Source organism: Colobus angolensis, unplaced genomic scaffold (genome assembly GCF_000951035.1).
Source record: "Colobus angolensis palliatus isolate OR3802 unplaced genomic scaffold, Cang.pa_1.0 Scaffold7, whole genome shotgun sequence".
NCBI lineage: Eukaryota > Metazoa > Chordata > Mammalia > Primates > Cercopithecidae > Colobus > Colobus angolensis.
The window spans coordinates 25,360,271-25,386,362 of NW_012120709.1; the positions used below are offsets into that span (position 1 = coordinate 25,360,271).

Genomic DNA, 26,092 nt, shown 5'->3' on the forward strand with positions numbered 1-26,092 from the left:
CCTCCAGTGGTCATTTTGACGAGAAGACTAGAAAACAATTTAGCCTCAGTTAGACTGCCTATGGGGTGGGGATTGGGATCCTGCATAGGTGAAATATAAACAAGTCGCAAACTGAAATAAAACCTGGGCTGCCTGACCTGGAAGGGTCCTCTCCCAGCTGATTGTCACACACAGGTGGAACCTCTGACATCTCCCCTTCAAAGGCAAAGGATCACAGCTTAGACATTGCCCTCTCTATCCTAGGGAGCTAGTCTGGCTTTATGTGTGAAGATTGTAAGATCATGGTTTCTAGTAGAGGCAGTAACTCTCTGAGCCTTCTCAAGGCAATATTAGAACACATGGCTGCTGGGCATGGTGGCTCATGCCTATAATCCCAGCACTTTGGGAGTCTGAGGCAGGCGTATCGGTTGAGCCTAAGAGTTCAAGACCAGCCTGGGCAACATGGTGAAACTCTGTCTCGACAAAAAACATAAAATTAGCCAGGTGAGGTGGCATGTGCCTGTAGTCCCAGCAACTTGAGAGGCTGAGGCAGGAAGATGGCTTGAGCTCAGGAGGTCGAGGCTGCAGTGAGCCTTGATTGTACCACTGCACTAAGGCCATAAGAGCAGCTCCTACCTTGTCCAATACATGCTTCAATCACCTCCTCACTCCTCCCCCTGCCCTATCTCATCATCATCGTCACCATCATCATCATTGCCATAGCCACATCACCACACACAGAATGCCTATGATGTGCCGGGCACAAGGTAATTATTTTTGTTTGTGTGTTTTTGAGACAGAGTCTCACTCTGTCACCAGGCTGGAGGGCAGTGGCACCATCTCAGCTCACTACAACCTCCACCTCCCAGGTTCAAGCGATTCTTCTGCCTCAGCCTCCTGAGTAGCTGGGACTACAGGTGTGCACCACCACACCCAGCTAATTTTTGTATTTTTAGTAGAGACGGGGTTTCACCATGTTGGCCAGGATGGTCTCAATCCCTTGACCTCGTGATCTGCCCACCTCGGCCTCCCAAAGTCCTGGGATTACAGGCGTGAGCCCCAAGTAATTCTTTCTCTATTTTATTTTATTTATTTATTATTATTTTTTGAGATGGAGTCTTGCTCTCTCACCCAGGCTGGAGTGTAGTGGCGCGATCTCGGCTCACTGCAAGCTCCGCCTCCTGGGTTCACGCCATTCTCCTGCCTCAGCCTCCTGAGTAGCTGGGACTACAGGTGCCTGCCACCACGCCCGGCTAATTTTTTGTATATTTAGTAGAGATGGGGTTTCACCATGTTAGCCAGGATGGTCTTGTTCTGACCTCGTGATCCATTCGCCTCAGCCTCCCAAAGTGCTGTGATTACAGGCGTGAGCCACCATGCCCGGCCAGGGAATTCTTTCTACACATTTTTTCCAAGCAGTTCTCATCATGTCCCACACTCTCCACCGTGTCCCCCTCTCCAGGCACACCAAGCTTTCGTTCTCTCCAAGCCTCCAGTGGCCAAGACTTCCATGAAGTCTTTCCTGACCTTTGGGTATAGTAGGTCTCTAATGACATGAAGCAGAATTCTGATTTTGGCTTCATCCTGTCAATATTTGCCATCAGGACTTGGATAGACCCAAGGATGACTTATCTATGTCCCAGAAATCACCCAGAGGTCAAAAAACAGGGTGTCAAAGGACCCAGAAACCAAGTCTTCGAATAATGACTGAAGACACTGTAGAAGTGTGTTTTGGAGACAAGAACACTCTCGATGTGCTGGCTGTCTTCAGAGGATGCTTATTGGAAGAAGAGTTAGACAGTCCAGACAGAAGGAACAGCCAGGACCTCTGGGGTGGAGTTACAGGAAGACATATTTTGACTCATCATGAGGAATAAGTTTCTAATCATGAAACCATCCTCCATTGAAACATGATCTATTGAAAGGAGCAAATGTCTCACCTTCATTGATGTTTGTATTCATTGATGCTGGTGACCATCTGATAAGGATGCAGAGACAGGAATCTTGCATTTGCTGGGGGTGGGGGTGTGGTTGAGGATAGTCTGGTTTATCTTTCAAAGTTCCTTTCAATTCCTCTATGATTCTATAGGCTGTACTCCTTCCTGATCAATGTCCCTAGCCGGGGTGGCCAAGGCTAAGTCGAGTATACTGAGGGATTGGAGGGGCAGGGATGTTGAGAATAGGGCGAATGGAAGGATGAGGAGTTCCCAGCAAGCCTGGGACACAGGAAACCTTGGGGCAGCTTCCTCCCGGAGGTATCAGGACTGGAAGTGCTGGATAAGAAGTGTGATGCCTTGTCCTGAAAGCCTTCCTCCTTGAAAGCAGCTTCTAAAGGCAGTGAATGGAGAAGAGCAAGGAAACGACCCCAATACCACCAACAGAGGCTGGAAACGCCTCAGGCTGTTTAATCCTAAGAATGATGCATCTGTTGGCTGGCCGCCGTGGCTCACGTCTGTAATCCCAGCACTTTGGGAGGTCAAGGTGGGCGGATCACCTGAGGTCGGGAGTTCAAGACCAGCCTGATCAACATGGAGAAACCCTGTCTCTACTAAAAATACAAAATTAGCCGGGGTGGTAGCGCATGCCTGTAATCCCAGCTACTCGGGAGGCTGAGGCAGGAGAATTGCTTGAATCTGGGAGGTGGAAGTTGTGGTGAGCTGAGATCGCGCCATTTCACTCCAGCCTAGGCAGCAAGAGCAAAATTCTGTCTCAAAATAAATAAATAAGCAAACAAACAAACAAAATTAGCCGGGCGTAGTGGGGCATGCCTGTAATCCCAGATGCTCGGGAGGCTGAAGCAGGAGAATTGCTTGAACCTGGGAGGCAGAGGTTGCGGTGAGCCAAGATCATGCCATTGCACTCCAGCCTGGGCAAGAAGAGCAAAACTCTGTCTCAAAAAAAAAAAAAAAGAATGGTACATCTGTTGGGGATGCAGTGAGGTAAGCATCTTCAGTAAGCAAGGTGTGAAGAGGGGAAAGAGGGAAGGTGAATATGGAGGAGAGGGTGAAGGAGAGCAATGGAAAGGGTAGGATCCCAGCGAAGGGTGATTTGGTTGAAAAGGAGCATGATACAAAGGTGGGGGTGGAGCCAAGAAACAGCCACCATGTGTGGGTGCCGCTGTGCGTGCAGACACTGTTTTCACATCATTGTGGACCAAGAGAGGAAATGCCCACTTCTGGAAGAAAAAGCCACAAATGAGACTTGGAAGGGAAACTGATCAACAACTACAAAAGGGCTTCTTAAAGGAAAAGGCCCTCAGACAGGGCAGAGTTGAGGGAAAGGACAGAGGTTATGAGTGCCTGCAAGAGTGGCAGCTTGGAGTAGAGAAAACACTAAAGGTGGAGTCAGAAGACCTGAGTTCAAGTCCCAGCTCTGCCACTGGTTAGCAGTGGGATCTTGGGTAAGTTGCTCTCCCTCTCAGCCTCACGGACCTCCTGCATAAAAATTGGGGGTTAGACTGGATGATCTCTGAAGTCCTCTCTAGCCTGGTAGTCTATGAGGTTAATAATTTATCAGCAAGCCAATTTAATTTATAGATAGAACATCATTATTTCTGAGTCAGAAAATGACTCTGTAACTATATGCTTTTCTTGGTGATTTCAATTTTTTTTTTTTAATTTTAGAGACAGGGTCTTGCTATGTTGCCCAGGCTGGTATCCAACTCCTGGCCTCAAGCAGTCCTCCTGCCTCAGCCTTCCAGAGTTGATTTCATTTTTGTCTTCCAGTATTGTTTTACTGTTGTTCCGTTTGAAAAATTCTAACCTATCTTTTCTGAACTTGAGCTGAGAAAGGAAGGGATTTTGCCCCTGTTGGGCAAAAGGATGGTGGTAAGTAGTTTGACCAAGTGCCCTGATTTGCCAGGACTTAGGGGTTTCCCAAGTCAAGGGACTTTTCAGTCCTGGGCAGACTGGAATGGTTGATCACCCTAGTGGTGAGGAAGATGAAGGTCTGGAGGTGGCTTGGAGGAGAGGCTGCTGGGAGAGCTCTTCTCCTGTTCTCTGTTGATCAGGAGTTTCCCTCATCAGTCTGCTGACTTTGTGTGGCGGTTTCATTACAAGTTGTGAGCCCCTTATTGGGGGTATAGGGAGGAGAAGTGAGGGCAGCCTTTAAACTAGTCATAGGCCCCAGTTGAGACAATTGTTGCCGGGAAAGAAGCTGAAATGCTTGACTAGCACTGATGCTGTGGGGGATTTTCCCTCTTTCTTCAAAAAAACAGAAAAGACCCAGTGGAAAAAAAAAAAAGTGATGAGTTGTGAGGCAGGTCGTGGCCCTACAGCCCCAGGAGACGATGCGCAGCTCATTTGCTTAAATTTGCAGCTGACGGCTGCCACCTCTCTAGAGGCACCTGGCGGGGAGCCTCTCAACATCAGACAGTGACCAGTCTGGTGACTCACAGCCGGCACAGCCATGAACTACCCGCTAATGCTGGAAATGGACCTCGAGAACCTGGAGGACCTGGTGAGTAGACACGGTAGCTTCCTGTCGCCGAGGCCCTGCCTGGAATTCTGATATCCTCTGCCAGAGTCTGAGAGAGAGGGGACAGCGTGGGAATCCTCTCCCGCTGTGGATGTGTAAAATCTAGACAGGTCAGTCAGCTCCTGCCCTTTAAGAGTTTATTTTCCATTCTGTGGAAGAAGCAGATAAGAAGAGCTGCTGTCCTTAGTAGACATCCTTTAGAGGAAGCTGGAAGACATGGGTTCAGGCCCTGCATCCTTCTCTGAGTTGCTATGTGACCGGGAACAGGATACTTCACTTCCCCATTCTTTCTCTCCTTTACTCTTAGGGTGGGAATATGGAACTAGACAGGAAAGTACCTTTGGAGGTTTTCTTACCATAAGGAGGCTGGCATTGCTCATCAGTCAATCAGTGCATAGCTGTTCATCTCTTGCCATATGATTATATCATCAGGGCACTACATTCTGTGTTGGGTGGAGAAGTTGAGGATCTGGTCTTTGCCCTCAAATAGCTTCTGCTCTGGCCAGAGAAAAAAAAACACTCACTGGAAGCTATTAGACAACAATTATGTGCTAAACTGAGAAGTATGAGAACAGATGGTAACAAGGAAGAGGATCCCAGCAGGTTGGAATCGGGCAACAGGGTGAGAAAACTGTTAATCTGAAAAAATGTCTCGGAACCTGTTGTAGAATCTCTAGAGATAAGGTATTCTTGGAAAGGTTTCTTGGGTGGGCTAAGAAAATGGTCCCCAGCACTACGCTGCCAGCACTCAAGTCTCTGCAGTGAAGCGTAGAGGTGCAGTTGACCTGGTCGTCACTGGGCTCCCAAAAGATGTGTGTGTGGAGCAGCTCAACCAGAGAAACACAGGGTTCCTTGTGAACCGACAGCAGGGGCTGGTTGTAAGGGTTTCTTGGAAACTTCTTCACGGTCTTTTCTCCCCTTGGGGAGAGGACTTGTCTTGGGACTGCATTCTGGGTTAGATCATGAAGGAGCCAAACCCTGCCTCCTACCAACTCTCCTGGCCCAAACTTACCCTGAGATATTGTCTGACTCCCTCCTGCTCCCCCAGCTGGAGTGGACTTTGTAGTTCCACCAACCGTGTTCCCAGACTTGCTTGGAGAAGCCTGCCTCTCGCTTGCCCAGATCGCAAGGCTGGGAAATGTAAGTAGGACACGGGGAGAAAGTGAGCAGAAGGGCTAACTACCCAAAGCCTGGACTCTCGGATCCAAACCGCAAGCAGAATCAGAGCCGGACCATTCATCTAATCAGGACCTGCTTCATAATTTGTGGGATCCAGTGCAAAATGAAAACATGGGGCCCCTTGTTGAAAAATTATTAAAAATATCAAGAAGGCAACAGCAGAGCACTAAACCAAGTGGGGGGTCCTGCTGGGTGCAGGCCCCGTGTGACTGCACCAGTTGCACGCCTGTGAAGCTGCCCTGAGTCTAATCACAGAGTCTGGGCAATATCCCAAATCAGACTAAAAAGCTGCAGCCCCAAAGGGGCAATGTGCTCCCACCCTGGTCCCCAGTCACTGGCGCTGGCCTCGCCTGATTAGGTTACTGGGCGTCTTCCTCTGCCTGCAGCTTCAAACTGACCACGAGCCCTGACCCAGTTGGATTTCTTAGTAACCGACTGGAGACCTGGCAGGTCCCAGCTTCTGAGAAACCTTGAGTTTCCCCTAACTGCGCGTCTCACCTCACTGAGTGACCTACTAGAGACAGGTGGTGGCAGGGGCCAGGGGCAGCAGGGTATGTCCCAAGAAAACCTACATCTGGGGGAAAGGGACCTAGTGACTTGCTTCATGTCACACCTCAAATGAGTGATCCTCAGCCAGGCATTCAAATATCTGGATCCCTCACTCAGGGTCCAGCCAGGAGCCCAGGAGTCCTGGACCATCTGGGCTCTGGAGTTCTTCAGCCAGCCACCAGTGCGTCGTTTTCCCTTCACGAATCTCCTACATACCCTGTCTCCAGGGCCAATGTCCCCTCAGAACACAGACCCTCTCCTCCACCCCCACCTACTCACTGAAGGGCCGTGAGCAGCTTGGCAGACTGTCCCTCAGGGTACAAAAACCCCGGGCATAGTGGTACAGGCAGGAGAATCTTGCATGTAACAGCTTCTCAATAAGTATTTATTGATTTGTAATGCAGTAAAGCTCTTAGTTCACCATTTTCCTCTGGAATTAGTCCAGGTTCTTCTATTCCTTCTGCTTCCTAGTCTCCTCCTTGTCCTTGCCCATACCAAGTATTGGTTCATATTCCTTGAACACTGGGTTTTACACTCTAATGTTGGGCTAAGAACTGGGGACTTTTGGCTACACAAACTTGCCAGGAAAAAAAAGAAAAGGAACTGGGGGCTCCTGGCCATAAGCCAGGTTGGTCATTCTGTATTCCATTTGTCCTGTTGAACTCAAAGACCAACTTGAGCTGCTTAAAATGTCCACTTTTTTAAGGCAGGGGCCGGGAGGTGTGGAGGGGCTGCTAATTCTCAAGAATGAATGGTCCAAATAGAAAAAAAAATTAGATGGCTAAGAGCCAGGAACCAGAAGATTCCAGGTCTTGGGGTGGGCATGCCAGGGACCCATCCTGCTGGAAAGGCAGATCCAGGCAGACCTAGAGCAGCCCCTGTCTATGCGAACCTTGATCCGAGAGCCTGCTTCCAACAGAACCAGGGCCTGGGCTGGGGCACCCGCAGAGGCTGGTCATAAACTATACCTCCAGCCCCACCCTGCACACCAACCAGGAAGGGAAGCTGCTATAGCGCAGGGCGAAGCTGGCCCAAGCCCCAGAGCCTGGCCTTCTATGACCCCTCTCCATAGACAATTACTACACATCATGACTTCAGTGTGACTAGAGCATCACAGGCTACACAGCCCGTCCACGTGGACCATCTCATTTCATCACGGAGGTGTGAAGAAGAGGAACCAAAACTAGCTCAGGCTGTTTCTGGGGGGAAGGGAGGTTCTCCACCCGCCCCCCGCCAATCAGATCAAAAGTCCCAGAGCAACCCCAGCAGAGCAGGCCCAACTGGGAGTGTGGTTGGAGGGGTCAGACATGAGGGAGAGCCCCAAGGCCAGGCTGAGGATGGGTCAGGTCAAAGTGAATCTGGGTTCAGGCATACGGACTGCAGAGTCTCGTCAGGAACTCTTGCCTTCCCCAGGGATGCAGTCTGCAGCTGATCCCACTCCTCTAGCAGAACGGCATCAACAGTGGCCGTGTGTGTGGACCTGAGAATCAGGACACAAGAATAAGCGTTCTTTCAAGAGTGGTGGGGCAAAATATTCCCAGCCCAGGAGATGGTTTCAAGAGGCTGCCACACACACCTGGGAGGCCTGTCTATCTGCACCTTGGATTGTGTGACTCTGTATCCAAAGGGCAAAGAGATGCTGGGGTGCCAGGTGGGGCCCCTTTAAGCCTAAAGACTTGCTGCAGAGGCTTGGAGTAGCTTAAACTCTCCCCCTAAAACCACATCCAGTGCAGTACCTGCTTCTAATGGCCAAAACCCGTGGAAAGAGATGGAAGAGGAGTCTCAGAGGCTTGTCCCTGAAGGCTATGGGTGCAGCAAGGGAGATGTGACAAATGGCAAGCCAGAGTCTCAGATGGTCTTTAGGGGCTGTGGGCCTCCTGAAGAAAGATGGGGTAAGAGATACAGACCTACACCCTCACCCACAGCCCAGTCTCATTCCTCCAGACCCCTGCACCCCTTAAGCCACCGAAGCCTGGAATGACAGATACCCTGGCTGGCTCCACTCACAGCTCCTGACTCTCAGCTGGGAATATCCACACAGGGACATAAAAGGAGATGGAGCTTGCATGCTTCCCGTGGCCAGAGCAATGACTGGCGTCTGTGTGCAGACACCTCCCGTGGCCAGCATGACTCAGGCCTTGGAGTCCTGGGGTTTGGCCTGAGTGAGCCACGCACGCAGGCAGCCCTGCCCCCTCCTCGGGGCTGAGAAGCAAGGTCAGGCTGGGGCATTCACTGGTGGCAGAATGGACTAGAAAAGCAAAGTCTCCAGCTACTGAGCTAGACGGAGATCACGCTGAGAACCAGCTCAGCCCTGGGCAGGGCAGGACAGACAGAGAATCTGGGAGTGAGAGTGAGGGGCATTTGAAGGCAGAGTCCAGCCTCCTTCTTCCCAGGACAGGAATCTCTTCCCGCACACTTGGGCTCAAATGTTCCTCTCCTTCCCAAGGGTCCCATCTCATTGCTGAACAGTTCTGCCTGTTAGAAAGTTCTCCCTCCTTTGACTGAAACTCTACCCCCTCAGCTTCTGCCCAGTCCTTCTGGACTGCCCCTGGAAGCCCACAGCCAGAGTCCATTGCTGCCCCTCTTGCCCATGGAGCTTCTTTCCAATCCGTGACATCAGCTCTCAGGGACTCAAGGTGAACAGATGAAGGTAACAGTGGCCCTTCTGCTGGCCACGTCACTCCCATGACTCATCTTAAGCTTGTAGGCAACAAACTCCCAAGTCTTTCTCACGAACTGTTGTTACCTGGTCTTCCCTAACTTATCCCTGGATGGGTAAAGTTTTAAACCTGAGTCCTGACTTGTATATTTTTCCCCACACAATTTCATCTGGTTAGGTTGGGCCCATGGTTCCAGCTTGTAAAGAACTCTGTGTTGCCTGAGAGTGCCCCCAAAGCTGGGTTGAGAGTGCTGAAGAGGAGGGGACCCAGGATAGATCCCTGAGGCATGCTAGACACCCCTGCCCAATGTACCTGCTGACATAGAATCCCCATTAGCAAATGTGAGCTGAGCTTCATGCTGGTCAGTGCTGGGCAGTGGGGCAGCTTCGTTATCTGGAGAAGTGAGGTGGGGCTTGGAAACTTAATTATCCAGGGAGGAGCCTGCATCCTACAGTGGAGGGAAGGAGAAGAGTAACATTTTGGGCCCTACCACAGGCCAAGTACTTTGCATCTCTTTACACCCCCCACCTTCCCCTAAGCCCCTCAATACCGGACACTGTTACAGCCCCTGCTCCTCCGCAGTGCTCACAGCAATTTTCTAACTAGATTCTAGCTTCACTCACAGCCTCATTCTGGTCATCGTGTTTCTTGCCTTCTTTGGGGCATGCGGCCTGGCCTATGACCAGGCTGTTGTCTGCTGGGTGCCTGTCTATGCCACACGCTGGTGTGGCCCATCTTGGGACCTGTGTCTATACAAGGTGGGTGTTGCTGTCAGAGTGTGTGTGTGCATGAGGGCCTTGGGTTTCTGCAGCTTTTCATGTCAAAGAATGGGTACACCGCTCACACAAACGGTCCGCCCTATGCTCCCTCTGGGCATGGGATTGGAGGGCTTCCTTCAGCACCACATGCCCCACAGTATTCAGGATTCCTGATTCCTCAACTTCCCATGAGGACAGAGCCAACCTTGCTTTATTGCCTCTCTCCATAGTTTGGGGGAGATTGGGGGAGCTAGAACTCCTATGTGTGGGAAGTGGCTTTAACATGTGCCACTCCTGAACCCCCAAAACGTCTGTTTGACACCTCCTGGTGAGATGTGCTGTCAGTTCCCAGCACCCCTCAAACCAGCTTCCTCCCATCTTCCTCTCTCTGACACTGCCAAACAAATACCTCTTGGCAAGGAGGAAGAGACAGGCCCCTCCCAACCCCCCTCTAAATCTGGTTCTCAGGAGATGGGAGCCCTAGGGACAGAAACCTAGGGCTTTCTGGGTCAGATAGGCTGGTTGGACCTAAGCCCTCACCCAGGCACAGCCAAGGTAGGTGGAGTTCAGCCCTGCTGACCGCCCCAGGCCCTGCTGCTCTCCTGCCTCTGCATGAATGGCTTGGCTCTGCGTGAAGACTGCTGAATTCCAGTATTAGTCAAGTGGGTGTGCTCAGTGACAATACTGGAAAGAGCTCCCAATAGAGAGAGAGCACTCAAGATAGGATCTAGGATCCAGGCGGTCAAGGTTATTGGGAGAAGGCAGAATGCAGAAGGCGACGGAGTGAGTCCCTGCAGAGACACTTGCCTAAGTCTCAGATTATCAGGGCTCCTGGCCTTCTCTGGGAAACTGCTTTCAGAGCGGGTCAGCACACATCTGTCCTATGTAAAACACATGACCTTGGGAGGGGGACACAGAAGGCCTGCTTCTAAGACCTTTGCCATCTGGTTAGAAGGTGGTCATCCCAACCCTGGGTGCTGTAATAAATGCACACGCATCATAAGGAGAAGAGAGAATTCCAAGAGGGGAGCCGGCAAGGATGTGGGAAGATGGGATTGAATTCGGCTTTGGAGGAAGGGTAGAAATTAGATGGGCCATTTGGAAAGAAAGACCTGCTAGGCAGAAGGAAAAGGCCAAGCAGAGGTTTGGAGACAGGAATGTGTTGGGCTGGTAGGGAAGGGCCGAGGGGTGACCTAGAGCAATAATATATTAATAGAAGACAAAGTTTGAAAGGTCAGAGGAATATACATTTGGGAGGAACATAAAGGCTCTGTTGGGGAGGTTAGACTTCATCCCACAGGTCCATGGTTTTCAAATGAAAGTAGAACCATTTTCTTCAATAAAAGCTTATGTGTGAAGCACTACACAAGTCAAAAGTGGAGAGCTATGGTTTAAAGTCAAGGAGGGGAGCCTGGAGCCACAACACCACTCCCCACCCCAGGGGAACCCTGTGACACACACACACAGTCATGGGTACTCTAAAGAAAGTCCTTGGAGCTGGGCGCTGTTGTCACACACCTGCAGTCCCAGCTATACAGGAGGCTGAGGCCGGAGGAGGATAACTTGGGCCCAGGAGGTCGAGGTGTAGTGTGCTATGATCACACCTGTTAACAGCCACTGCACTCCAGCCTGGGCAACATAGCAAGACACTATCTATCAAAAAACAAAAACAAAGGTTTGTGCTTGGGAGAGAAATTCCGTGGGATCCTACTGCATGGGATGTTCTGCAATTAGTTCTAAACTTTATTTTTTAAAAAAATGTTTTGTAGAGTTGAGATCTCACTATGTTGTGCAGGCTGGTCTTGAACTCCTGGTTTCAAGCAATCCTCCCACCTAAGCCTCCCAAAGTGCTGGGAGCCACTGTGCCCAGCAGTTCTGAAATTCAGCAATGTGTGAATGGCACTAAGTTTGGCTTACTCTACTCTTTTTTTTGAGACTGGGTCTTGGTCTGTTACCCAGGCTGGAGTGTAGTGGCATGATCATAGTTCACTGCAGTCCGAAATTCCTTGGCTCAAATGATCCTTCTGCCTTGTCCTCCCAAAGTGATGGAATTACAGGCCTGAGCCACCATGCCCAGACTCCAATCAATCTTCTACTGATGAACATTATCACAAATATGACTTTTTCTTATAGTTGACTTTGTTATTAAATGTGAAATTGAGACCTGGTACGGTAGCTCATACCTGTAATCCCAGCACTTTGGGAGGCCGAGGTGAGTGGATCACTTGAGGTCAGGAATTCGAGACCAGCCTGACCAACATGGTGAAACCCTGTCTCCACTAAAAATACAAAAAAATTACCTGGGTGTGGTGGCAGATGCCTGGAATCCCAACTACTCGGGAGGCTGAGGCAGGAGAATCGCTTGAACCCAGGAGGCAGAGGTTGTAGTGAGCCAAGATCGTGCCACTGCACTCCAGCCTGGGCAACAAGAGCAAAAATCCACCTCAAAAAAAAAAAAGTGAAATTGAAAAAAAAAAAGATAAAGACAAAAAACAAAAGAAAACTACTGCTTATAGGTGATGGGGAACCAGTAAAGGACTTTAAGCAGAACACTGATGCAATGGGATTTGTGTTTTAGAAAACTCACCCTGTCCTCTGTGCAGGATGTGGACAGGAGTAGAGAAGCTGGTGGAGACAGGACCCATGGAGAGGTGGTCTCCTGAGCATTAGAGTAAAGAGAAGGAAGACTAGACTGAGGCAATGGCAGAGGGATGCTGTGGGAAGGGTTGGCAGATGGCTCTGCCCTTGCACTGATGTATCTCCCATACCTGCTTCTCACAGAGCCCCATTCCCCCAGAGCCAGAAAGAAAGACCCAGGTTGGGGAATGGGTCTGCTCAACATTAGGAGTGAGTGTGTGACCCACAACTGTGGCTCCTGAGAGGCAAGAAAGCCCTGTGGCACCCAGTGTGACCATCCCCTCCTTGTGGGGGGGCCTTGCTCTCCTAAAATGGGGGCAGCATTAAGCCACCCAGAGCCTGGTGGACAGGGTACCCCATCCTATCCTCTGCCTCCCTGGGGCTCATCATTTATAGTATTGCCTTTTTGAACCCACGTAGGTTGGTTATAATTGATTTTGAATTGCCTGGGGAGGGGCTTGGGTAGGGAGGGTGGGAAGAACAGAGCTGGGAGGTGAGGAGGAACAGGTGCAGGGGACAGCTGTGAGTGAAAGGTGTGAAAACAGGCACATGTCTTCCTTTGTGGTTAGCTGGGTAAACAACCTGAGTGCTGAGGTGATGGAGGTGGGGTGATGGGGAGAGGAAGAGGAGGATGGGGAGGAGGGAACTTCCGGAGACATCACGGGCACGCCCCCTGCACTTGGCGTAGGCTCTCTCCTTCTCTCCTGCCAGTCTCCCCGTGTTGCCCTCACTTTCTCCTGCCTCTCTCTGCCTCTGGGCTTTCTGCTTCTGAGTGCTCCTAGCTACAGGGAGGTTGCCAGTGATGGGAAGTAGCAGGGAACCTGCATCTGCTGCCCCTAGAAGGAAGCCCAGGCAGGGTTGTTCAGTGGGAAGTATTGGCTTTGGAAGTAGATAAATGTCGGTTCACACAAACCTGATCTTTAGCAAGACACACCTGCGAAATAGGAATACTATTTTTTTTTTTTTTTTTGAGACGGAGTGCAGTGGCCGGATCTCGGCTCACTGCAAGCTCCGCCTCCCGGGTTCACGCCATTCTCCTGCCTCAGCCTCCCGAGTAGCTGGGACTACAGGCGCCCGCCACCTCGCCCGGCTAGGTTTTGTATTTTTTAGTAGAGACGGGGTTTCACCGTGTTAGCCAGGATGGTCTTGATCTCCTGACCTCGTGATCCGCCCGTCTCGTCCTCCCAAAGTGCTGGGATTACAGGCTTGAGCCACCGCGCCTGGCCGAAGGAATACTATTACATACCTTGAGCAGGTTGTGCATATTGAACCAGATGGGAGGCTATTACTGCCATTTCAGTGATAACGGAGACGGTCAGGAACAGCGAGACCCATGAGGAGGGAGCCGCAGGCCACGTCAGCACCCGCCCGCCCCCAGCCCCCAGCACGATGCTAAGTTGCAGTGCCCGACTGTTCTGCTCAGAACTGAAACAGACGGGTCCTTGTACCAACCAGGTCCATTCCCCAAATTGAAATCCTGTGACTCCAGCCCCCAAGGCTGCAGGCTTCCGTACATGAGGACCCCAAAACACAAGCTGACTTATGGGGCCCAGCCCCTCAGCACTTAGAAAGCATGGCCACCCGCACACCTCCCTTCATCTGCACCACCACTCTAAGGAATGAGATCCCTTTGACAGGCAAAAAACTGAAGCTGGAAAAGACAAAGTGATTTGTTCCAAATTGAAATTTGAAACTTGACATTTGGTCAGTGGACCCTGTGTAGGAAGAACCTCCAAGAGAGCTAGGGCTCCTCTCAGAGAGGAAAGACAGGTCCTCAGGTCCTCACCCTCCCGTCTCCTTGCCCTTGCAGTTCTTGGAATTTGACAAATTCGACAACTATAACGACACCTCCCTGGTGGAAAATCACCTCTGCTCTGCCACGGAGGGGCCCCTCATGGCCTCCTTCAAGGCTGTGTTCGTGCCTGTGGCCTACAGCCTCATCTTCCTCCTGGGTGTGATCGGCAACGTCCTGGTGCTGGTGATTCTGGAGCGGCACCGGCAGACACGCAGCTCCACGGAGACCTTCCTGTTCCACCTGGCCGTGGCCGACCTCCTGCTGGTCTTCATCTTGCCCTTTGCCGTGGCCGAGGGCTCTGTGGGCTGGGTCCTGGGGACCTTCCTCTGCAAAACTGTGATTGCCTTGCACAAAGTCAACTTCTACTGCAGCAGCCTGCTCCTGGCCTGCATTGCCGTGGACCGCTACCTGGCCATTGTCCACGCCGTCCACGCCTACCGCCACCGCCGCCTCCTCTCCATCCACATCACCTGCGGGACCATCTGGCTGGTGGGCTTCCTCTTTGCCTTGCCAGAGATTCTCTTCGCCAAAGTCAGCCAAGCCCATCCCAACAACTCCCTGCCACGTTGCACCTTCTCCCAAGAGAACCAAGCCGAAACGCATGCCTGGTTCACCTCCCGATTCCTCTACCATGTGGTGGGATTCCTGCTGCCCATGCTGGTGATGGGCTGGTGCTACGTGGGGGTAGTGCACAGGTTGCGCCAGGCCCAGCGGCGCCCTCAGCGGCAGAAGGCAGTCAGGGTGGCCATCCTGGTGACGAGCATCTTCTTCCTCTGCTGGTCACCCTACCACATCGTCATCTTCCTGGACACCCTGGTGAGGCTGAAGGCTGTGGACAATACCTGCGAGCTAAATGGCTCTCTCCCCGTGGCCATCACCATGTGTGAGTTCCTGGGCCTGGCCCACTGCTGCCTCAACCCCATGCTCTACACTTTCGCCGGCGTGAAGTTCCGCAGTGACCTGTCGCGGCTCCTGACCAAGCTGGGCTGCACCGGCCCTGCCTCCCTGTGCCAGCTCTTCCCTAGCTGGCGCAAGAGCAGTCTCTCTGAGTCAGAGAATGCCACCTCCCTCACCACGTTCTAGGTCCCAGTGTCCCGCTTTATTGCTGCTTTTCCTTGGGGCACGCAGTGATGCTGGATGCTCCCTCCAACAGGAGCTGGGATCCTAAGGGCTCACAGTGGCTTAGAGTGTCCTAGGAGTATCCTTAGCTGGGGTAGCTAGAGGAACCAACCCCCATTTCTAGGACATCCCTGCCAGCTCTTCTGCCAGCCCTGGGACTCGGCTGGAGCCCAGGGAGCGGAAAGCAGCTTGAAGGCACAGGGGAGCCTGTCTCTACCCACCTGCACCCTCTTGGGCTGAGAGAACCTCACGGACCTCCCATTCTAATCATCCAACGCTCAGAAAACAACTGCTACTTCTGCCCTTGCCAACGAAGAGCGCCCGTCCCTCCCAGAACACACTCCATCAGCTTAGGGCTGCTGACCTCCGCAGTTCCCCTCTCCCCTCCTACCCACCTGTCCGCAAGGCCAGAAGCCGATCCCCTCTCCCCTCCTACCCACCTGTCCGCAAGGCCAGGAGAAGCCGATCGATCCCCTCTCCCCTCCTACCCACCTGTCTGCAAGGCCAGGAGAAGCCGATCCCCTCTCCCCTTCTACTCACCTGTCCGCAAGGCCAGGAGGAGCTGAGCACCAGGGGATGAGTGGAGGTTAAGGCTGAGGAAAGGCCAGCTGGCAGCAGAGTGTGGCCTTCAGACAATTCAGTCCCTAAAAACACAGACATTCCACCAAGTCCCCAAGTCTGCAGCCATTTTGACCAAGCAGGAAGCTTGGACTGGTTGAATTCAGGTAGCTGCCACTGGCTCGGACTGAAATAGCGCTTGGTCCTCCCCATGTCACCGGGTCCTGGGTGGTTTGCAGGCAGGGCCGTCTCTAGGTGCCCTTGGAGACCAGCCAGTGACCTGAGGAAGTGCAAAGGCCAAGAAGCAAGAGAGAAACCCGACAGAGGAAAGAAAAGAGCTTTCTTCCCCAACCCCAAGGAGGGACATGGATCAATGAAACCCGGTGGTCCCCTCCACCAGGCGAGACAGAGTGGGGTGGAGAACTCCTAGGGTGGCCGGGTCCAGGGGATGGGAAGTTGTGGGCACTGATGGGGAAGGAGTCTGGCTTGTCGCCTCCTCACTCCCTTCCCACAAGCTACAGACCCGAGGAAACTCAGGAGTCCGAATGGAGAACGGTGGACTGGAAGGGGCCTGTGGGAGTCATCTCAACCATCCCTCCTGTGGCATCACCTTAGGCAGGGAAGTGTGAGAAACACACTGGGGCAGGGAAGTCCCCAGGCCCCAGGAAGCCGTGCCCTGCCCCTGCGAGGATGTCACTCAGATGGAACCGCAGGAAGCTGCTCCGTGCTTGTTTGCTCACCTGGGGTGTGGGAGGCGCTCCCTCCCACCTCCCTCCCACAGTTCTGGGCACTCCCTCCCACCTCCCCAGCCTTTGATCGGGTAGGGAGTCAGGGACCGCTGCACTTGTCCCACCAAGCCAAGCAGCCAAGCTCCTTGGGAGGCCCCATTGGGGAAATAACAGCTGTGGCTCAGGGGAGAGTGTCTTCACGGCAGAACAACAAGGAAGACCTGGGACGCGCCTTTTTTCTCTGACTATCTCCTAGCAAGCTGGGTAATCTAATCAACAGAGGAGTCTGAAGCAGAGGCAAAGAGGCAAGAGGCTGGATTTTGAATTTTCTTTTTAATAAAAAGGCACCTATAAAACAGGTCAATACAGTACAGGCAGCACAGAGACCCCCGGAACAAGCCTAAAAATTGTTTCAAAATAAAAACCAAGAAGATGTCTTCACATATTGTATTTATATATTTATATTTATATATATATTTATATAATGGTACAAAATGGCTAGGGGTATGGCCATGGATGGAGGGAAGAGTAGGCTGGCCTGTGGCGCGAGTGGGAGAAGAGGGGACGGAGAGGGCACTCGGCCCGCTGCGATCTGACCCCTCTCTCCTCAGGGCAGGAAACACAGAGTCAGACAGTTTGGGGGGTCTTGGGCCAGGGGTGGAGGGCTCAAGGGCACAGGGCCCAGGCTGAGGCAGGGCGGGCAAAGCGCCTGGCAGGATGAAGGGCAAGTGACCCCCCAAACACAGAGGCCCTGGCCATGGCCCCTGGGAGGTGGCCGGGGGTAGTCAGGGGCCTGTTGTCAGCCCCAGAGGAAGCGCTGGACCTGGCCGATGGTGGGCCGAGAGGACAGCACCAGGCTGGGAGAAGTGGGGCCAGTTCCCTTTGTATTACAGCTGCCAGTGCGAGACCAGGCCCTCCAGGCCAGGAAGGCTAGGGACTGGTCCTGGTAGAAGACACCCTGTCTAGAATGGCCCTTGGTCCTGGAGGCGGGGCGCAAAAGGCCTCAGCCAGGGAACTGCCCTGCCACCTCCCGAGGCAGGAAAGGAAGTGAGAAAAGGAGAAGTTTTTTACTCCTGGGGCCAAAGTAGGGGACAAACACCCAGTCGTATATGGCTTCAGCTCTGACCAAAGGCGGATGGGGAGCTCTCCTGGGGAGGAGCAGGGAGCCTAGGGGGAGGCAGTGGCTGTGCCTGGGTGGGCACAGACAGATCTGGTACATGGCCCTGAGCCCTGGGCAGAGGGACAACCTTGCCGGTGAGTGGGCAGGCAGAAAGGAGGCGGCAGGATGCTGTTTCCCCGATTCCATCCTCAGGGGGTGGCGACTGGGGGGAGGTGCACTGACTCAGATGAACCGTTCTCCCCCTTCTTTGATAAGAAGCAGGTGGCAGCAGCCTCTGGAAGTCAGGGCCCTGGAGGTTACCCGGCCCACGGCTACTGCAGCCACAGGCCCCAATGGCACCATGCCACACCTTCCATGGCTCCACTCAAGGGGGCCACACAGCCACCACCTACCTCTTCCTCCTTTCCTTCATCCCAAAGTGGGACAAAAGACTTCAAGTTCTGGCTAAGATGTAGCAGCAGGGGACGCCCAGGCATCCAAAGTGGGAAGCCAGGGCCCCGTGTCACCGGTGTGGGCAAACCCGTGTGCGTGTGCACACATGTTCTCCCCAAATCACTCAGCAGCAGACAGGCTGCCGCCCTGGGGGTCTCAGCCCGGTCTGACCTCAGTTTAGGAGTGGCGCATTTACGTCATTTTACCATTTGGGAAAGGGACAGGAATGGTATCCCTTAGGGACCCAGAGACACTGCAAACAGTGGGTGGCCATGTAGGGCTGCACGTCCTGGGTCCAGGGGAATGGAGAGGGCAATAACTTGAAGAAGGGGGAAGGGTTTCTTTTATCCTTTTTTTTTTTTGTGTGACTTCTATCAAAACACAGAAATACAGCACACGCACAAACCAGCACAAAAGCGCAGCGCTCTATTTACAGCTCCGGCTGGCACCTGCCCACCTGGCCAGCCGCCTGCAGGGAGGGGAGGGAGAGGGGTCAGCCACATCAGCAGGGAAAGGATACGAAGCAGGTAAAGACAGAAGGAAAATGGGCGGGTGCAGAGAAACGAAGAGGGAGGTGGAGCTCCAGCAATGCAGACACGAGGAGACCAGAGCAGAAGGGCTGGGGGAGACCTGACCTGTCCTTCCTCTCTCCCCCCAGATCCCACCCAGGACTCCAAAAGCACAGCTGAAGGGGGTGTGGCGGGTGTAGGGATGCAGGGAAAGAGGTAAAATAGAGAGGCTCCGTAGGAATTGGGAGGAGTGGGGGAGGGGCAGTCCTGGTGGCCAAAATGGAACCAACCCCAATCCAAAATCCCCCCACCCCACTCTGCCACATCCCCCTAAGCTGCCAGCACATCTGGTTTCCACAAATGCCACTCCCCACGCAAGCTCCCTCCCACCCCCTCCACCCCACCCCTCGACCCAGGCCATCCCAACATTGAGGGGAAGAACTTTGTTAAGGTTATCGTATTTGCAACATTGCCCCGGCTCCAGCCCCGGCAGCGACTTCTAGAAGGGCAGGTTGGCCATGCCGCCTGGCGCCGGGAGGTAGCCCATCTGGCTGTCCAGGGACACGCTGCGCTGCCGAAGGGGGTGGGACACCATGAGGTTCTGCTGGGGCGGGGGGCCCATGAGGGAGCCCTGCGGGGAGAGCATGTGGGGCGGCTGGCTGTAGACCTCGCCCCCCACGCCCCGCTGCTTCATCAGCATGAAATTCTGCTGGGTCATGAGGCCTTGTGGAGGTGACATGACCCCCTGGTGCAGGCCATGGGGCACCATCCCCTGCTGTGGGGGCACACCTGTCCTGCCCAGCAAGGACATCTGTCCGGGGTGGCACATGGACATGTTGAGCCCCCGCTGGACGCCCTGCTGGCCTGGGAGGTTGGGAGGCCGAGAGGGAGTCTGCTCCGCCATCATGTTCTGCAGGTTCATGAGATGCAGATTGGGGGGCTGAGCCTTGGGGGGCTGGTTCTCGCTCTTGGGGAAGTACTGGAGGGTGCTGCTTGGCTTCTCAGAGGGGATGATCCTTGACAAGTCGAACTCGGGGATCCCCGTTGGGGTGGGCCGGATCACCTCGCTCAGCTCGGGGTCGTTCAGCACTGATGCCACCCCAGGGAGCACACCCGGTGGGTATGTGTCGCCCATGCGCCCAGCCATGGCTTTGCCCATCAAGTGCTGCTGGGGAGGCATGGGGCCTGGCGGCTGGTTGGGCAGGTCCTCGGGAGGCAGGGGCATGCCTGACGGGTAGTGCTGCTGCAGGCCAGGCCCCCCGCCCCCACCCCCAGTGGGGGCCATGGCACCATGTGGCTGCTGCAGTCGAGGGGGGAAGGGCATCATCTGGGAGGAGCTGGGCACTGGGCCACAGGGGGCATTCAGGGAGTCGGGGCCCCCTGGAGCCATCATCATGGAGTTCTGAGGGGGCCCTCCTGTCCCCTGTGGGTTGGGATGCAGTGGAATGTTGGAGCCCAGAGGGGTGGGGGAGGGCAGCATGGCGGGTGGGGGCTCATGGGACAGGGGCTGCTGGCCTGGCAGGTTCATGCCCATGGGGCTCTGGGCAGCGGCTGAGTTCAGGTGCATCTGGCTGGGCTGGCTGTTGCTGATCCCTGTAGGGAATAAAGACAGGGGGTCAGGCATGGTGCGCCCAGCTTGGGGAGGGTGCAGGGCTCAGGCCTTCTCCACTCCCAAGCCAGGTGGTGCCAGGGGTTGGAGTTTTCACCACTGGCTTCCCCTGGCTGGGGAGGGAAGGGACTGGAGGCACTGAAGCTGGAAGCCAAGAGACCAAGTTCTGGCTCAGGTCGCCAGACACCACCAGGTGTTGGAAAGACCACTCGAGTGCTCTGGGCTGCATTTCACTAATGACTCCAGTGAGTGGGAACAGCATCCCAGAGCCTCCACCCCCATGCCCAGGGCCTTCAGAAGCACAAAAAAGTCAGCACAACCACAGCTGTGCTCCCCGATCCCAGTGCCCACACCAGCTGGCCTCCCTGGGGCCCCGGCCTGTCCTCGCACCTGGCCCAGAGCCCTGTGGTGGTGGTGGGGGGGGCAGCAGGGGCCGGTCGGGCAGCAGCTCGTCGTCTGAGGTGGCGATGGTCTTGATGGCATTGTGGTAGAGCGGGGTGGAGCTGGGCATGGCGTACTTGGACATCTGGGTCATCATCAGTGACAGGGGGTTCTGGGAAGGCGTGGGGTCTGGGGAGGAAGTGAATGGTAGGCTGGGGTTCATGAGGCCGCTGGGAGGGTTGGCGGGAGGTGCTGAGGAGCTGCTCCGGGGGCCGCTAGGCGGGAGGGCACCTACAGAAACGGGGAGACAAAGAGAGCAGGGGTGACTGGGGAGGGGCAGATGAGTTCGGCTGTGGATATTGGGGGGGTTTAGGAAGAGGTCAGTTCCCCAAATCACCTGGTCCTTCAGACACACCCAAAGGCCCCCAGTATCTCCAGAGCCCACCAGTCTTCAAGCAATCCCTGCAGCCTCAGGGCCCCGGGCAAGGGGAAGATCCTGGGCACATCCCTCAAAATGCCTGAGAGACTCATGTAGTGCCCTCTGAGAAGGCCCACAGCTGTCATCATCTGCCCCGCGAGCAGAGTCATCCACCTCTGGGCCCCAGTACAGAGGCCTCGACTCACTGCCCAGCCCCAGCATGGGCACACTGCTCGGAGCCTGCCTGCCTGTCTGCCTGCACAATTGACTCACCCTGTTCCATGTTGCTCAGGGTGGTGGAAGAGTTCATGTTGAGAGGCGGCTGCTTGTTCTGGGAGACCCCAGGACTGGGCATGGCCGTCTTGGGTGAGGCAACCCAGCCTGGAGAAGGCACCGCCATGGAAGGAGACTTGAGCCTGCTGGGCGAGCCAGTGGGCGAACGGACGCTGAGGGAGGAGCCGAGGACCTGGGGCGACTTGAGAGGTCCTGGCGGGTTGGCAGAAGGCAAGGGCACCATCTGTGAGGGAGTCTGGGGTGACTTGAGGTTGGCAGAGGGCGAGGTGACCAGGGGTGAGTGCACCTGGCTAAGGGTGGGTGACTTCAAGTGACCCATGCCCGGTGAGCCCATCTGATTAATACTGATGGTGAGGTCCGAAGGCCGCCTGCCTAGCCCCCGGTTTGGGGCTGAATGCACGGTCCCGGGAGGATTGGAGGCAGAGGGCAGAGGCATGTGGCTGAGCCGGGTGGTGCCCACGTTGCTCATGGGCATTGAGCTCTGATCAGGGCTGAACATGTCTTGGGTATTGCCCACATCCTGGGACATGGCTTGGTAGGGTCCCTGTCCCCCAGAGAATCCCTGCTGGCCCTGGTTGGGAAACTGTGAAGGCATCAGCATCTTTTGCGGGCCGCCCATCACGCCACTGCTGTTCTGGGCCCGAACCCGGGCCATCTCCTCAGGACTGAGTCCCTGAGGCCCCATCATGTCCCCAGGGCCCCGCATCTTCTGCGACATCAGCATCTGCTGCTGCGGGGTCATCTGCACGTTCAGGTTCATGTTCATGTTCATGTTCACATTCATGTTCATGTTGAGGTTGCCTGGCCCCATGGGCGGGTCCACCTCCCTCAGCCCTGACTGTCCCATGGGAGGGCTCAGGAGGCCCCGGCCTCCACCAAACTCCATGCCCATGGGAGTGCCCGCCAGGCCCTCACTGCCAGCCATCTGCCCAGGGAACATGGCAGGATCCATCTGCCGGTGCGCCTGCATCATCCGCTCCATCTCCATGCTCTGTCCCATGCCACCGCCTGCCATGCCCAGGGGGCGCTGCATGCCCATCGACCGCTTCTCCAGCAGCTGGTGCCGCAGCAGCTCCTCACGGACTCGGGGGGTCATGAATCGCTCCGCCTCACCCTGCCCACCTGGATAGGGCATGGTGTTCTGGGCAAAATTGCTGGGTCCCCCCATAGGGGGCAAGTCTTCGGTCCAGCCCATGCCTGGTCTTACGGGCCTCTGCATGGCATTCATGGGCACCTCCATGGGCATACTCTGCATGCCCCCAAACCCAGGCACCCGTTGTATCTGGTTGCCTGGGAAACGGGGGCCAGGAAAGGGAGGCCCGCCCCGGAGCTGCATGGGATCTTGAACATCCATGGGTCCCCGCAGCTGCGCACCCATTCCAGGCGGCCACTGATCCCCAGGCTTGCTGTGGTAAGGAGGCGGGGGCCCCCTCACCATCATGCCCCCCATGCCCATCATGTCCTGCAGAGGGCGGCCTCCGTGCAGCCCAATCTGTTCCTCTTTCCGCCGTTTCTCCTCGTAGTACTCCTCCTGCAGCTTGCGCCAGGCCACCTGCTCGGGCGTGAGGCTGTCCTGGCCCAGCCTCTGTATCATCATGTTCATCTGCTGCCCCATGTCCCCCCCCGGGGGGTGCCCAGGCACTTCGTGCTCCAGAGGGGGGCCCCCTAGGCTCTGTGTCTGCGAAATCATGGACTGCAAGGGCTCCTCGTACTTCTTCAGCCCGCTGGGAGGGGCCGCGGGTGGCTGCTGGGTGGGGGGAGGGGGGGCTTGTGCTGGTGGGCCCCCCTCACCCGCTCCTCCTGGGGGTCCCTTGAGGAAGGGCTCAGTCTCTCCGCTGCGGAGCAGCAGTCGCTCAATGTCTCGCAGCGTCTGGAGGGACCGTTCCCGATGCTCCAGCTGCTCTTTGGACAGGCCCTCTGAGCCCACCAGGCTGCGCTGCCCGTTTCCAGTGGGGGCTGCCTCCCCCAGCAGGGCAGGGCCAGGGGCACTGCTGGGGTCTCCTCCAGGAGGCAGAGGGTTGTTGGCGGTGGTAGCCGTCGGGGTGTTAGGGTGGGTGCCCCCAGTCCCACCACCTGTGCTGGCAGCTCCCACTGAGTTGGGGGCCAGGTCCTGACTGCTGTCCTCAGGAGGCCCCTCTGGGGGCAGAGCAGGAGGGGCACTGCCAGGGGCCGGGGGTGGCGGCGGCGGCAGTGGAGGTGGCTGGGACTGTGGGGTGCCCGCTGTTGGCGTGCTCAGGGGTAGCGGTTCTGGGGTGGGGGGCACTTTAGGGGCCTGCAGAAGGACAAAGAGAGCATGAGACAGGTAAGGGGACGTTCCGCCCAGTCCTGCTGCTCACAGAGGCACCGCTCTCACCTGGTCAAGCTTGGCCCGGGGCACGTTCTGCTGGTGGTAGGCGAGGATGGAGTCTGCCCGGCCCTGCAGCACTGCCTCCGCAGCCCTGCACAGAGTGAGGGCACCCACAGCTCAGAGAGGTGAGCAGGAGGGAGCCCCACCCTCACCCACCCCACCCTGCCCCTGCACATGGCTCCCTCAGAACCCCAGGCTGAGAGGTGCTGGGCAGAGAGAGAGAGACGTGGCCTGCCCACCAGGCACTTACGTGTTGGCCAGGTGGGTGGTGAAGACGTATACGAACTGCGAGGGAGGCTTTCCGGGGACGCCCCCGCCCCCGCCCCCGCCCCCAGGGGCATCAGGCCGAAGGCCAGGAGGAGGGCCGTGTGGGGCGCCTGGCACGCTGCTCTCGCTGAGGGGCAGTTGGGTGGTTTGGCCGGGACCCAGCTGTGGGGCCGCCATGGCTGAGTCTGCTACATTACAATCTGCAGGAGGAGAGAGGAGAGGGAAAGGGGCTAAGTGGTCCAGACGCAGGAAGGACCAGCTGATACCCCTCCCACTGATGCTCACAGCCTTACAGCTCATGCCCACAGGAACATTTGATGTCACTATCTGGTGTTCTCATTAGGCTGGTTTCCATGATGGCAAGAGTGGTGACCATGTGGAGAGCAGGGACAGAGAAAATGTGTCCCTTCCACAGGCTCCCATGGGCCTGGCATTCTGCTGGGGACTTAACAGGTGTGATTTCATCTCATCAACACACCCTGGGAGGAACCTGTCACACACTCCATTTAACAAAGGAGGAGGCCGGGCGCGGTGGCTCACGACTGTAATCCCAGCACTTTGGGAGGCCAAGGCAGGCGGATCACGAGGTCAGGAGATCGAGACCATCCTGGCTAACACAATGAAACTCCGTCTCTACTAAAAATATGAAAAAATGAGCCGGGTGTTATGGCGGGAGCCTGTAGTCCCAGCTACTCAGGTGGCTGAGGCAGGAGAATGGCGTGAACCCTGGAGGCAGAGCTTGCAATGAGCCAAGATCGCGCCACTGCACTCCAGCCTAGGCGACAGAGCGAGACTCCATCTCAAAAAAAACAAAAAAACAAACAAACAAACAAACAAACAAAAACAGTTACACAGCCAGTTAGTACAGAGCCAGACTGAACCCAGGGCAGGGACTCTGAAGCTCTGCTGCTGCCCCTCAAACTGGGTAAGTGTATGTGCACACAGTCTAGTCACCCAGTTAGGGAGAAGGCAGAGAGGGTACACAAGCTGATGATCCAAACGATGGATGGTTTCTCACTCTAGCCCCACTACTAACTGACTGTGTGATTTGATGAACCAGACATCCCTCTAAGCCTCGGTTTCTTCATCTATCAAATGTAAAATACTAACCTCCTCCTTGCACAGGGGGCAGGTCAAAGAAATATATTTTTTAACAGTAAGTTTAAATCAATGTCACAGAGTAAAAGAATCCATTTGAAAAACAGAGAGCCAGGAGCAGTGTCTCATGCCTGTAATCCCAGCACTTTGGGAGGTAGAGGCGGGAGGATCACCTGAGGTCAGGAGTTCAAGACCAGACTGGCCAACACTGTGAAACCCCGTTTCTACTAAAAATACAAAAATTAACTGGGCATGGTGGCGCATGCCTGTAATCCCTGCTACTCGGGAGGCTGAGACAAGAGAACTGCTTGAACTTAGGAGGTGAAAGTTGCAGACAGCTGAGATCGCGCCACTGCACTCTAGCCAGGGCGACAGAGCGAGACTGTCTCAAAAAAAAAAAGAAAGAAAGAAAGAAAGAAAAAAGAAACAGAAAAAGCTGACATACTGGAAACACTCTCAAGACAGACCAGCTACCCTCAGCACCAAGGGAAGTTTTGTTCCATGGTTATACACTTGACTGTAAGTCTTAGCGTAGAAAAAAATCTCCAGTGGTTCTAGGTGAGTGGGTAGGCCCATTCCCATGCCAAGAAAAGCAAGTCACAGTGCCTGGCCCACAGACAGTAAGTCCCAGCATTCTCAGTTAATGGGAGACAAACTGCCTAAAGTTGTCTCCATTGAGCTAGGGCAGTGACTACCGGGCCATGGGCCCAGTGTCAGGCTGCCCTCTTTGGAAAAAGTTTCTTCTCCACCTTCTTCTCTGACGGACCCACCCCAAAATGGCCCTGCTCTAGACCCTATCTCTCCAATTTTACATAGAAGAGCAGAGCCAGAAATTTGTGGGGGAGCTTGAGAGCTGACCTCGATGTGTGAGGGTTGCTGAGGGGCTCTTGGATACAAGCTATGGGGAGAGAGGCAGGGCTTAGTCCAACAAGGAACTTTCTAGTACAATAACAACGATAAAAGCTAACATGTTATACGTATAACCTCATTTACTCCTTGTACGAACCCTATGAGGTAAATAATATTTTTATAGATGAGGAAATGGAGGCCCTTTCCCAAATTAACAGAAATAACCTGGGTTGCAAACCAAGGCAGCCTGATGGCAGAACTAGTTCTGTCAATGTCTACGGTCTATCGCCCCTCCAATAAGAACTCTTTAAGAATCTAAGGGCAGTGGCC

The 26,092-nt window shown here is 54.8% G+C and overlaps 2 protein-coding genes and 1 long non-coding RNA gene across 4 annotated transcripts in view; 1 reads left to right on the forward strand and 2 right to left on the reverse strand.

The window, feature by feature from the left end:
* The first annotated feature begins 4,210 nt into the window (after positions 1-4,210).
* On the forward strand, positions 4,211-15,567 carry CXCR5 (chemokine (C-X-C motif) receptor 5). The gene is made up of 2 exons (XM_011926903.1): positions 4,211-4,437; positions 14,049-15,567. Exons 1-2 carry the CDS (start codon positions 4,387-4,389, stop codon positions 15,114-15,116), a joined length of 1,119 nt encoding a protein of 372 aa, XP_011782293.1. The 5' UTR covers positions 4,211-4,386; the 3' UTR covers positions 15,117-15,567.
* On the reverse strand, positions 6,551-8,162 carry LOC105501103. The gene is made up of 2 exons (XR_001000135.1): positions 7,920-8,162; positions 6,551-7,663 (listed from the first exon to the last, which is right to left on the reverse strand). It is a non-coding gene; the product is annotated as an uncharacterized LOC105501103 (long non-coding RNA).
* Positions 15,568-18,313: 2,746 nt separating the features above from the next.
* The window catches only part of BCL9L (B-cell CLL/lymphoma 9-like), a 12,762-nt gene continuing 4,983 nt past the window's right edge, over positions 18,314-26,092 (reverse strand). Inside the window, exons 4-8 of one of the 2 annotated variants that reach the window (XM_011926902.1) lie at positions 23,799-24,015; positions 23,555-23,639; positions 21,181-23,473; positions 20,499-20,780; positions 18,314-20,092 (exon numbers count right to left, since the gene is read on the reverse strand). In XM_011926902.1, coding sequence (XP_011782292.1) covers positions 18,999-20,092; positions 20,499-20,780; positions 21,181-23,473; positions 23,555-23,639; positions 23,799-24,015 — 3,971 coding nt within the window. In that variant the 3' untranslated portion in view covers positions 18,314-18,998. The remainder of the gene's footprint in view (positions 20,093-20,498; positions 20,781-21,180; positions 23,474-23,554; positions 23,640-23,798; positions 24,016-26,092) is intronic. The other variant, XM_011926901.1, reaches the window with a different exon arrangement.

What these genes read in the sequence shown, in the direction of transcription:
- CXCR5 (XM_011926903.1), top strand. Translation starts at nt 4,387, where the DNA reads ATGAACTACCCGCTAATGCTGGAAATGGACCTCGAGAACCTGGAGGAC. An exon ending in TCGAGAACCTGGAGGACCTG is followed by an intron (nt 4,438 to 14,048) that starts GTGAGTAGACAC and finishes TTGCCCTTGCAG; the next exon opens with TTCTTGGAATTTGACAAATT.